At 39.1% G+C, this 13345-nt stretch overlaps 1 protein-coding gene across 1 annotated transcript; it reads right to left on the bottom strand.

Annotated features, from left to right (window-relative positions):
- Positions 1-1533: 1533 nt before the first annotated feature.
- LOC103713467 (DEAD-box ATP-dependent RNA helicase 3B, chloroplastic) lies at positions 1534-11885 on the bottom strand. The gene is made up of 10 exons (XM_008800408.4): positions 11267-11885; positions 10608-10744; positions 10093-10504; positions 7923-8021; positions 6390-6614; positions 5404-5781; positions 4858-5001; positions 4190-4285; positions 3133-3428; positions 1534-2101 (listed from the first exon to the last, which is right to left on the bottom strand). Exons 1-10 carry the CDS (start codon positions 11696-11698, stop codon positions 2032-2034), a joined length of 2289 nt encoding a protein of 762 aa, XP_008798630.2. The 5' UTR covers positions 11699-11885; the 3' UTR covers positions 1534-2031.
- Positions 11886-13345: the final 1460 nt, after the last annotated feature.

Here is a 13345-nt window from a genome sequence, read left to right as displayed (position 1 = left end):
AGTCAAAAGGACCGGTTCACGCCGAGGTCAAGATATCATATATTTTTCCCCTCAGATATGCAGTGCATGCTTCTAATGTTTTGATAAGAAACAAAAGTTTCATGTCAAGCCTCTGGAATCGGCTGAACTCTATATGTTGCCCGTACATCCAGAGGCTGCAAGTTGTTGGTTGTGCTCATTGTCAAGTAACAAAATCGGTGCGCGTGCAATAAACTTAGTAGAATATAAAAATCATAGCATTCCGCCCTACAAAAAAAAGCTTCATAGAATGCATAAAAATAATTAAAACACAGGGAGCCTGTCCCTAGGGCTGCAAATGGACTGGGTCGCCCATCAACCCAGTACCGATTGCTGGGACCCGAACCGGCCATGAGATTCGACTAGTGGGTTTCTGAAGTAGACCCAATTTCTACCTAGCTATCACCTTGATGCCATCCAGAAGTACGAAGAGAAGCGAAGGCAGAAAAGAAGACTGTCGAAGGAATACCAATTTCTTCTTGTTCACAGTTCAAAGCAAATAATACATCAAACATGGATGTGAAAGAGTGCGGTCACGGTTGGTGCAGATGTTCTCCACCGTAATTTAGTAATCGCCGCTCCTTAAGGATCATCAATCCCACAAAAGCACATATGGGAATGGAACCTTCCAAACTCAACATGAAGCGAGCTCACTATTTCAGTCTAGTGTACACAATAATCTTCGAAGCAGATCTGGCAATTCTTGTGCGTTGCTTCGCGCCATCCTAGTACTAACCGCTAATTGCATTTTTTTATAATCAGAACATCATCGGCTTAAATTACTAAAAAGAACCAACTTCGGTGGGGCGCCAACTTTGGTGGGGATCAGTCCGCATCATCTCCCAGCGAGGTGATTAATAAATTTCGTGATTTCCAGTCACTTTGGCATTCCTTTCTAGGACTAGTTAGGTTGCTATTATTAACCCTTCTGACAAAATGTCTTCCAGCTGTTCATAGCTTTTCCCCCTTTTTCCAAGTTATACCATTTCCAACTCCCCCCACTTTCTTCTTTCTCAGTTTTATCAAGCGTCAACCTAGCATTAGCCGTGCATCTTTTCAGAACTTTGATTAAAAGTTGCACTCACATCCAATGCACATGAATAATTGAGTAGGAATATAAAGTTGCAGCAATATCTTGTGCTTTCTAAATAAAAAACTAGGCCATCCTTTTTTGATGGGAATGATCTACTATACATTTCTTGTATGCATATGTCCAACAAAATTTCCAATAACCAAGCAGCAAGAGAAATGGCGTGCCACAGAAAAGCTCCATACAATGCCACCCAACCAGTGGCACAGTAAATATATACCACTTCAAAATAGCTTTAGGTCTTCCTTTCGGTTAACTGTAAATCTATGCACGGCAGTCTGTATTTTAAGTTCACCTCAGTGACGGCCTTTGCAGCATAAATGCCTGTTGATTTTCGAAGTTCGTAGATAGTTTTTAATTGTAAGGATTACACATCCAATGCAAATTATACTACTTGAATCCTTAAGCATGATACATGCGACCGAACAAAGAAAACCTGTGCACTTGGCCAGCTCTGATATACCAAAGATTATCGGTAACAGGACAACAATATCAGCAGCGAGATTAATAAACACAAACTGCTAAAAAGGCATTAGCGGATACATATATATATGATCGACAAGTCATCAGCAATCCTTTCATCTAGATGATGCATTTGGTCTTTGTTTTAGCACTCCTCTGATAAATACCTTCGTGTATGAAGGTGAATAACAAGTACTCAATATCCTGAAGCCCCTTCGATCAACCTCAACCCCCAGGGGAAAAAACCCCACTGACAAAACCACAAAGTACTTAATAAACACACGATAACGACCTCCTCCCAACCCATTGGCCACCAGTCAGATCTTGCACGGTATATTGCAATTTTATGGAGCAACTGGACATGCTGATTTGCCCACCATGTAGTCTTATACAACTCTTGTGAGATCAGGACAGGATTGCATGGTGCAATCAAAATTCAAGAGCTTCCGTCTTCTAAGTAACTACTTAGTTGGACATTCTGATGCTCGATGCCCACTTCTGCCACAATTGTAGCATGCACCTCCAAAGTTTCTGTTGCATTATAAAGATGCAATCTCAGAAATTTGCAAAAGTAACCATCACAGGATTGAAGTTAAATTAATGACTGTGTCTAAAGTAGGATAGTGAGGTCAAGGTATAAACATAGAGAAGCTAGAAAAACAACATTCAGGTTACAGAAGCAACATCTCAGCAAGAGTCGGCTGTTCGATTGTACACTGTCCGAAAACCAAAAAATTGAAATGCATTTATACTAGCAGTAATTCTGGAACACGATTTTCTTTCAAAAAAGGTCCAGGCCAGACACACCAAAAGTCCACCTGATACAGGTTTGCAATCAGAACATATCAAGCAAGTGCCATCTACCAGTCAGAGGCTTAGATGTTTCCTTTTATATCTTAATATCTTTAGTTTCACAACCTTCTTTTAATTAACCTAGACTTTGTTGTTTCCACATGTCCAATTCTTGGAAGTGTATATATAAGACCCAGGACAGCTTCGAAATTCTCATTAAGAGAAAATCAGGAAACAATGGTTAATTGTTGAGAGTTAATACTGCCAGTTGTTCACACCCGTGAAAACAGGTTATCGCATGTATGAGATTGGAGGGTATCCAATAACAACAGTGGCCAAGAACCAGGAAATTGATAGAAACCTGTTATTATAGGTTAAAAAGTAGGCTACATTGAGAATGTGGAGATATATAATCTGGAATGTATTACAGAGAATTTTAAACAATCATAAAGATTCATTAAAAAGAAAAAAAGAAAATTTACCTATATTTCAGTATAAAACTGCTAGTCCAGTTTTGCAACATTTAACTGGTCATGTATGGTTCAAATAGATTGAACTGCTGAATTACTCAGAGCCACCATAACTATGCATAAAGCCATCTGATTCTTAAAGAAAGTTTTTTTATAAACACAACTTCTCAGCAGGCTCATCAAACAAGTCATAGTCTGCAGTTTCTAAATTAGAGAACTTTGCTCCTGAATTCAAAGAAATTAAGTAAACTAACCTTAAATTTTAGAAAATTATCACTATCTGGAAAATTGGTAGTTTACCTGTCCCTGCTTCCAAATGATGACGACCGACCAGATCTTCTACCACTTATCAACCAATCATCACCACTCCCTCTGGATGACCTAGACCAGCTATTATCGGTTCTGTAACTCCTGCCACCACGCCGAAATCCATCACCACTATCATTGTCTCGGCCACCCCAGTTTCTGGAACTCCCACCCCCGTTTCTGGAACCCCTGCGACCTCGGTCTCTAGAACTACCTCTGGAACCGCGGTCCCTGTTTGAAAACCTGCCATAATTATCTGTTGGAGGACCATCATCTTGCAGGGCTGGCAACTGCAAAAAGGCACACAGAAGACGAAAGCATGTCAGTTATGTCAGCACTCAAATGACGGACCCAGTCCATCCTTACGGTAGCATGACAAGACCGAAACAACAAACCAAGAAAACAACAAAGAAAGAGTGATATAAAAAGTATTAGGCTCTCTTATTCAAGCTAAAGAAATCAGGATGTCAAATTCATCCCTAGTAAGATATTATGGGTGATTAAAGTCTCCTAAGACCTACACGGCAAGCCAGGAAAAGAGCAAATAATGAGGCCTTCATGAAGGATTAAACTCCTCTCTTCAGAATTAAGACATCAGAATATACATATAATGACTGTTATTCCATGGGGAAACCGGGACAACCTCCGTCCCATGGCATTTAAAACCTTGATCCTAATCAACAACAAACTTAGATTTATTGCATACCATCTTTTTCAATCTTACATCGTATCTTCATCTGATTAAAATATCTTTTGATTTCAGAACTCTATGTCAGTTCATAAACAATATCTTATTCTGTAAGTCGAGAGAGAATCAAATAAAGACATCATTTTCCCTTGTAATAGCTATTGACCAATTATTGGTTTCATTATAATAGCTATTAATCCATTCTAAATGAATTCCAGTTAAAGGCTTTACTGCAAAAATAACATTTTCAGATGTCAAGGGACATGCACACTAATGAACCCTTCACACACACTCCTTTGGTGTAAAAATTTGAACACAGATATCAGCAAAGCTGCTTACAAGAGAATAAAGCTCAAAGACTACCTTCATGATCTTGGATATGGTATTTCCTGGAGGTAGCTGCTTCTTCAGTAATTCTTTTGCAATTTCCTCAGGTAAATCAAAAACCGCTCCCTGAACCTGATATAATAAACAGGCAACAGAGATTTGCTTAAACAAATAAAAAGTGCAGTAATATGGGACCGATAAAAAATTTGAAAGCAAATAATATATTAATAAGATTTTAAGATATTAACATGTCCATGTTGTAAGCTTAGATGATAAAGGTAAAAAGAGATGGCTTCTATTTCATTATACATTGCATAACGGTGAGGGATTATAGCACCAATGTCAATATTGAAATGATTCAACTATATGCAGTGATGAAGGATATCACAGTAAGGGGGTACTGGAATGACTTGCACTAAAATAAATATTTCACAAGAATTGCTGCTAAAGTGCTGATATCTTTGCCGGCAAAACGGGCCAGTGCATCCAAATGCAAGCCTATGCAGATTTGAAGCCCAAATTTGAATTTTGTTGAACAAGCGAAAGTTTATGTATTAAAAATTAAAAAATGATAAAAATTAACAACTTTGATCTGCATTATCAATTATATAGCAGAGAACTGAGGAAGACAAAAGCCAGCAGTAGATAACAGAAAGAGGAAAAGGCAAAACTAGGAGAAAATTGCTCTCTGGTATAACACAAACCCTTTCATCTGCAATCAAGTATATTTTGCCAACTTCATCAGCAGCAGCAGGATAGACATCAGAAAGAAACCCAGTAACAGATCTTGGAGAAAAGAACCCTCTTGTATATTCTTGTTCACGTGTTAACTGTAATGTCACCCATCCCTGCAAATGATAGGGCAGATGAATCGGAGGAAACATGAAGACGTAACTAAATTTAACAAAAGCTTGTTTAGCATATAGACTGCTACTTTTCATGGCATATAGGCACCACGAACATTATGCTCATATAGGATGGGATAGCGCAAACTATACTCCATAGCCTTATCAATTCAGTTTGCAACTGGATCATTCACTAAGAACGAATAGTTGGATCAAGTCAAGCAGTTCTAACTCATACTTTACCGGTTAAAAATACACAACTAAATTAAAAATGTCTACTTAGTAGTAATTGGATCAGGTTGGATTCAAACATGCTGCATCATGACAAAGATCATGTATCTTTTCTGTTAAATGCTATACAAATAAGCCTGAGAAATTATCAAAAACCAAACCCATTTTTTTTACCTGCTCATGATTGATAAGAGAACGAGATGAAGGTGGTTGAGAAAATCCACTCAAATGTGCCAATGCAGAAGCAAGAGCATTTGTTCCTAGTTCTTCTGTCAATCTTTGAGCCGTTGGAAGGAAGTGCTGTATGGACTCTGGATGTACACCCTGCAGAGTAGCAACAACTTGCTCTGCTGATGACTCCAACACCTCCTGCATCTGTGGTGGGCTTATAAATTCAAACTTGCATCCGACATCACGCTCCAGTGATTTAACAGTTCTCCTCTGGCTGCTACTAAACATCAAGATCGCTGTGCCTTCCTTTCCAGCACGTCCAGTACGACCAGAACGATGGACAAAGGTTTCTGGGTCATTTGGCAGTTCATAATGAATGATCTGTGAAAGGAGAAGACAAATTTTCAAAACATTTCATTGTATACTTTTATAGAGCAAAAATAAGGTGGCCAAATGCGAACGGAGACTTACTATATGTTGGCTGACCATGGCTCTTTTAACAAATTAATTAAATGCTTGCAGCTTATGTTCTTAAAGCATTGAATTTATTAAACAAAACATGTGACTTAATGTTAAAATGTCAAAGTAATGATTGGTTGACAAAAAAACTTGAGGGTATTAAAAGTTGATTGATCTTGGTCCTCCTATAATTAATTAGCCTGCTAGTAAAAAAGTGAATGGAAAGAAAATTTACAGCCAAATGCTGAAAACTTGACGCGCATAACCTTGAAAGTTGCTTGCATAACATAACTAACCTGGACCAGTTAATGGAGGTTTTCATACCGCCAGTACAATAAAAGCAATGAAACAATCCATAAAATGTTGAATTGGTTAGCTTGCATGTTTTTTGAGAGACGTGGATGCAACCCATGGAATTATATGTCAGTATGGAAAAAATAATAGACCTTCATCAGCATCATTAGAATATAATTAATTCTACAAATATGCTATAGCAGTCACACAAAGTGAGGCTATTGCACCAAACCTACCAGATCAACATTTGGTATGTCAAGACCACGAGCAGCAACATCAGTTGCAACAAGCACAGTAAACTTTCCTTGACGAAAACCGTTCAATGTTCTCTCCCTCTGATGTTGAGATATATCTCCATGCAGTGCCTCAGATGCTATATTATTGGTCAAAGCCATGGATACCTCATCAGCATCCCGTTTTGTTTGAGTGAAAACAATGGTCTTACCAGCCTTTGCATATACCTGAAAAAGTAAAAAGTAAGCAGTTTATTATACTGTTAGATAAAAAAGAAATAAAGAAAGAAAATAGATTCTTCTTGTAAGAGAATAAAGTTCAAGACTTCTCATGGTGACTGAGTATCACACAGAAAACTGTGCAAAAATGGTTCAAGGAAGCAAATCGGTACCTTTACCAAGGTTCGTTGTACTAGTCGATACCCTACAATACCGGACATACCATCCCGTACCGACATTCGGTATGTCATGTTGTCTCGTATCGTACTGCATATCAACATTGTAATAGGATGGTACCGGTACAGCATTCGATACCGACTGCGAACCTTGATCTGTACTAGCTATCAGCAAAAGTGCATGTCGGAGTGTGGGTGTATGCGTGTGTGTGTGTGTGTGTGTGTGAGAGAGAGAGAGAGAGAGAGAGAGAGAGAGAGAGAGAGAGAAGAGAAGAGAGAAAGAGACTGCTTTGACAATGTATTCTCCAGGAACTCTTGCCTCCATGAAGGATTCACTCAACAAGTGGACACTTTCTAACAAGCCTAACAACGTCATAAGCTGATTGGGCCGGTAAAATTAAAATAAAACATGACATATTCATAAGGAGTCTTTGCAGAGGTTGATGAAGCAAGGGAATTAGCACAGAAGCTAAATCATACTATTCATGAATGAATAAGACTTAGATGAGAGAGAGACTGCTTTGACAATGTATTCTCCAGGAACTCTTGCCCCCATGAAGGATTCAATCAACAAGTGGACACTTTCTGACAAGCCTAACAACGTCGTAATCTGATTGGGCAGGTAAAATTAAAATAAAACATGACAGATTCATAAGGAGTCTTCACAGAGGTTGATAAAGCAAGGGAATTAGCACAGAACTAAATCATACTATTCATGAATGAATAAGAAAGGGAATTAGCACAGAACTAAATCATACTATTCATGAATGAATAAGAAAGACCTAGATGAGAGAACCTAGCACAGTTTAATAATGTAATATGTTCTGTAAATAGTATGATAACTAAATCACCAAACAATTCCAAATACTGTTTACAAGAGGGCTATCAAGAAACAACTGCCCAGTGCATCGCACAAAATTAAACTGGAAAAATACAGAACCTGCACATCTCCCAGTAAGATCATAATAAGTTGATTATTTATTTGGATCAGAAAAAGAAGAAAAGTTGAATATTCTTATCTGATGATTAAAACAGAACTATGATCACCATCTTATCTAGCATCTGATAAAGCTGAACCATACAGGTACGCCAACAATGAACAAGATAAGCACACTGTCAATCTTAGCTATTCTAAACATACCATGATTAGGTCACTAAGGATCATGCGCTTTGAAGTTGAAGTTGTTGGAATGGCATAAAGTTTAATTCCTTCTGGTAGTTTTTCATCTTGATCACCAACCTAAATGAAAAATATAGAAACATGAAAAGAATTAAGAATATTTTATGGAGCACAACTAAACAAAGATAGAGAAAGATGCACACGTATTCACATATTGACTTTTTTATGCATGAATGCATGTAAAAGTAGCACCAGGTCACTATTGCATAACAGGGCACATATTATGCAATTACAATGCCAGAATACATATGCCCTAGAAACGGTATATGGATATGGAAAACAGCAGAGCTTTTACTTTCAAATGATGCATATTCCTTCAAACTTTAATCCTGTATCCAAGAATCTTCAATATCCTCATGCAATCGCATGCTTGCAAGAAATTACTAAATTAGTCATCCAAATTTGTTTCAACTATATATTAGCATGATTTGAGCTCTTGCCATATATGGCAATACTAAGAAATTGCTAGCCAGCTCTGGAAGTCATATGACATACGAAGGACAATAGGTTGTTCAAATCAGTATTTTGGAGGTATAAGATGTCAAGGAATAGACAACCGTCAACTCTCAATTGAACCATTTGATCAAATTCAAAATCTAAGAGAAGGAATTTCGGGTTCTGGAATTTCATATATTTCAATCCCAATAAATTTTAACTGCATTCAGTAAGTGAAATATAAGCTAAGCCACCATGCAATACAAAGTTATAAACTACCAAATTCAAATTACATATTATTTTACAAATACAGTATGACAAATCATTATATGAGTGTTATGATGACCATGTCTTAGCTTGTTTGAATAATATTTTGTAACTAAAATAACACAAAATGATAGGAAACTTTTTCTTAAAAAAAAAAGGTTTACAAGACATGCTTAGAAAAAAGAAAGAAACATGCAATAGTCCTTTCTTCGCTGAACGAGCCAATCAGAACAAGTTGTTTAGAATAAGATATTATTGATTACCTAATAAGCTATAGCAGCTCCAGGCTAAATCGACCTGTCAATGGAACTTATTCCTTTTGTGCAGATTTCTCCATTTTCTCTTCCCTGTACCTGAGTCCATGAGTGCATGCTTTACATTTTACATTTAGCAGCCTAGGGTTGCCAACGAGCATTCACAAGAGAAAAACTAACATGTTTAGTTGCCAAAGCTTTTTACACCATAACCTAATTTCCAAAGAGAATCTGACTGTCAAGAGATGCATTTTGCAGCAAACTAGCATGTTTATGATCATTCAAGTATTCTCAGATCCAAAAATGTTCCTTGAGAGCAAGGTCCACCATGCCGGTACCTGGCACCATATCGGTTGCCCAGCGGCATGAGTCGGCACGGGCCGTGCCAAGCCCGTAATGAGAGAGGAAACCTGCCGGAGCCGAAGAAGGAGAAGAGAAAAATAGAGAGAGAGAGGGGAAGGGAGGGAGAAGGAGCAGGCCTCTGCCACCCCCCTTGCGGCCTCAGCCGGCGTCCGTCGCCGCTCCTCTCTCCCTCCCCTGCTCACTCTCTCTTTCTCTTCTTCTTCTCCGTCTCCAGCGGTGAACCGTTTTCTACGTCGGAGCCACCGGTACAGCTCGAAATGGGTGGAACAGTCCGATTCGGGATGATTCCGCATTCCTTGCTTGAGAGGGAAGAAAATATTAAATTTATAACAAGAAAACATGCTTGGTCGATACAAATAACGCATACTCAAGAAATCTTTTATTTTTATAACGACAATTTTATGCTGCATCAGAAATATCCATCTGTCTAATAGCTATATCTCTTAAACAACATGCCATGCATTTTGGCACAAAAGCTCACCAACACCATGGTAAGGAAGCATTATAAATCTATCCTTTTTTATAACTGAAATTATCCAATACGAACACAAAAGTTTTTTACCATTCTTCTTATCGTGCATAAGTGGGCATCTAATAAATGAATTATGTTGTCATTAGACGATGATAAAGAATTTTGTATAGTATCTGTTTTGGCAGGGTTCATGTGAAGCTTAAATTACAAAAAATTTATCTGTGCCCAAACCTGATTCACATCTCTGACAGTGAGGATGGAAGAAAATCAGCAGGAATAAAAACAAGCAGTGGGTATAAAAATCATTACAAAATAAATGAAACAGCACCATAGTAGTTACCAGGTCAATTGTCAGGGGATCATTCAGATATCTCCTGGCCAATTTTTTTACCCAACTAGGCATTGTTGCAGAAAATAGCATGTTTTGACGTTCTGACGGCAGCTTTTCTAATATCACTTCCACATCTTCCTCAAATCCAACAGCAAGCATCTGATCAGCCTCATCAAGAACCAAATACTGAACTTCTCCCAAGCGAAGACTGCTGCTATTAATCAGGTCAATAATTCGACCAGGAGTTCCCACTACCACATCAACGCCATGAGCCAGTGCATTTTGCTGGATATTATAAGAAACCCCTCCATAGACACAGACAGTGCCAAGATATGGTGCCGACTCTTTAATTTCCTTCTCCACTTGCTTGGCCAACTCCCTTGTTGGTGCTAGAACCAGAACCCGGGGAAGACGACCTCGCCTACCAAGAGCAGACAACGCAAATAAGCAAAAAAGTAAATAAGAAGAAAAGCGAGTCCTTGATGCAAGATAACGTACAAAGCAAGGGAGAAAAAAATAAAAACCTTGAGACGCTTTGGCGTTCATTATCCTCTGCAAGTCGTTTAATGATGGGAATTCCAAAAGCCAGCGTCTTCCCTGTCCCAGTCTTTGCCCGTGCGATGAGGTCTCTGCCTTCAAGAGCAGGAAGCAGTACAGCCCTCTAAGAGAAACAACTAAAACATGTAAGGAATAATAGTGGCAGATGCAACTATCCGAGCATCCGCCCATCTAGCTAAGAGAGTGCGTCAGTCAATCCTGAAGTAGATAAATCAAAACAGGAAAGGATAATAGCAGTTCTCAATACCATCTTGCAGTGCAAGGCGAATAATATACTAACCCTCAAACGATGACGACCAAAGGATATGTTTCAATGGCTTACCACTACCAGTATTAGACAAAAACTTAACTACAAAAGAGGATAAATTGTCGATTTCAACGGGCATTCGAACTAACGGATTGGTCGTCTATCATAATATTGGATTGCATCAAAAAAGAGAGTATCAAGAGATGATGCAGATGTCAAACGGCGGTTATAGAATAGTGCATGAGTTTCACTGCCGTTCGGTCATCTCCAACGATGGGCTATTTGTTAATCTCCCCTATCAGGTTTAGAAATCACGCAAGCGAGGTTAAACAAGAAGTAATATTTTGCCCCCTACAGGATTTGCACCCCTCGCGTTACCTGAATAGGGAAGAGGTGAGTAATCCCACGCTTCTCGAGAGCACTCACGAGCTGCTCGGGCAACCCTAGATTGGCAACGGCGAGGTCTTCCTCTCCCCCAACGGCAGGGCCTTCCGCCGCCTCCTTGTCCGAGCCGTAGTACTCCTCCTCGTCCTCCTCTCCTTCCAGAGGTATTTTGGAGAGATCGCCGAGCCCCTTGAGCGCGTCCTCGCTCAGGACCGAGTTAGGCGAGGCCACGGCCGAGGGGACGAACAGATGGGGAGGAGCCACGGCGGGCCTCGAGCTCCGCAGGGAACAGCAGCAGCCCCTGGGCGTGGCCGTGGCTGAAGCCCTGAGGCCACAGAAGTGGGGCTTCTCGGAGGAGGGAAACATGAACGGGAGGGCCCTCTTGGAACTCCGGTAGAGAGACGAGACGCCGATGATGGAGGCCATGGCCGCCTCTGCTCGATGAGTAGCTGTCGCTCCGGAGGGGGAGCGGGGAGAAGAAATGCACGAGGAGAGAGGAGGGTATACGGTCGGGAGAAGAAACACACGATGAGGGAGGAAGGCTTCGGGGTGGGACTCGATAAGGCGGGCTTCCAAACGTATGGTCTTACAAGCCTCCACCGCCCTAGCCTGCGTGCCCACTTGCCCAATTTATAAATACGAGGGGGAGGAGGATTTCGGGGATGGATATCTTGGAATGAGATAGTTTTTCGGTTTCCCGCAGTGCACCCCGAGGGAAATTGACCGGTCGAACCCGCTTACCCTGGCCGCAGCTGGCCGAGATAGAAACTCTCCGTGTTCCTCTTGCCATCTACCATGAATTTCCTCTAGCCTCTCGACGATCAGAAACTTGTGATCTGTTAAATTGGTGGTCTCTCCCGTAACCCTGCTAAATTGTCTTCCCTTACTCTTACTTAGGTCTGTTTGGGAAAACTTTTGGAAAGCCAAAAAATACTTTCTGCAAAAATATTTTTTGTTGGATATTTGGTAAAAATTTTAAAAAATTATTTTAATTTTTTAAAAAAACTAAAACAGCCTTTCGTGATAAGCTCTATTTTGGAGCCTTTCGAAAAAAATCGTTGGTCAACGTGGTCGACAAGAAATGAGCAGATATTTCAGAATCTTTTAAGAACCACTAATTTTAAGAAGTTCATAGCATGCTAGACTTGCTAACCTGCTGCCATAAACATGTTTATGCTTGTTTGGAAACATATACTGATGGTGTTTGTATCCAATATCTAAGGATAGGTACAACTTTTATTAATTTGATCCAATCATTTGATTCATCAAAAGAAAAAAAGATCATGAATATATTCTTGAAATCTACCACAATAATCTAAATTGAAAATTCTAACAACAAGGGGCTAAAAATATAATTATCAATATAAATTGCACGTGATAGCACAAGATTGAAACTCCTTCGTTGATCTAATCATAATCATAATATGGACTAAGCATTGATATAATAACAAATAAGATCACCTTTGGTTTAGCTATTGATAATGAATCTATCAATAATATTGAATCTATCAATGATTTCGAAACTATTATCGACCATGGTTTTGATCTTCTAGCTAAATAGATCCAGATAAATACATATGAAAAAGGAGAAAATCAATGATTAGAGAGTTGGGAGGGAGAGGAGAAGGTGGATGATTAAATGATCAACACAATAAGGAAGGGAAAAATGAAAAGCGCATGATAAAATTTTCCATTGTGGCTATTGTATCTTAGTTTTCATCTTTAATATAAATTAGTAGATAGTCAGGAATCTCTAAAATGATTATGTTAATAAGATAAAAGTTACACAGGGTCTTATAAATATCTAGGCATGAATTTAACCTTTTCTTAAAATTTTAAACTTTAAATAAACATTGGTCCAATTAAGTAAAAGCAAGCCACCTCTAAATACAAGTGAACGGATTGATACCGTTACTAATGGTAACTGCAATGCGTGAAACGAGATGCATATAAAAGGAGCAAGTGCAACACATAGGATGTGCTAGGAGGAGAGAAGAAGCTACTGGTATGACAATTTTATATTTTGTATAAATCAAAGAGAAACCCAGGGAGTCTGATGGAGGATAAAAAATA

This window comes from Phoenix dactylifera, unplaced genomic scaffold (assembly GCF_009389715.1).
Source record: "Phoenix dactylifera cultivar Barhee BC4 unplaced genomic scaffold, palm_55x_up_171113_PBpolish2nd_filt_p 000591F, whole genome shotgun sequence".
In the NCBI taxonomy this organism is placed as follows: domain Eukaryota; kingdom Viridiplantae; phylum Streptophyta; class Magnoliopsida; order Arecales; family Arecaceae; genus Phoenix; species Phoenix dactylifera.
This window is presented reverse-complemented; position numbering and strand designations above follow the sequence as displayed.

Bases quoted from the DNA above. Each gene is read 5' to 3' on its own strand.
- LOC103713467 (XM_008800408.4), bottom strand. From the start codon at position 11,698: ATGGCCTCCATCATCGGCGTCTCGTCTCTCTACCGGAGTTCCAAGAGG. The intron at 10,745-11,266 runs GTAACGCGAGGG...TGTTTCTCTTAG, and splicing joins CTCACCTCTTCCCTATTCAG to AGGGCTGTACTGCTTCCTGC. The intron at 4,286-4,857 runs GTTTGTGTTATA...TTATTATATCAG, and splicing joins ACTTGATTGCAGATGAAAGG to GTTCAGGGAGCGGTTTTTGA.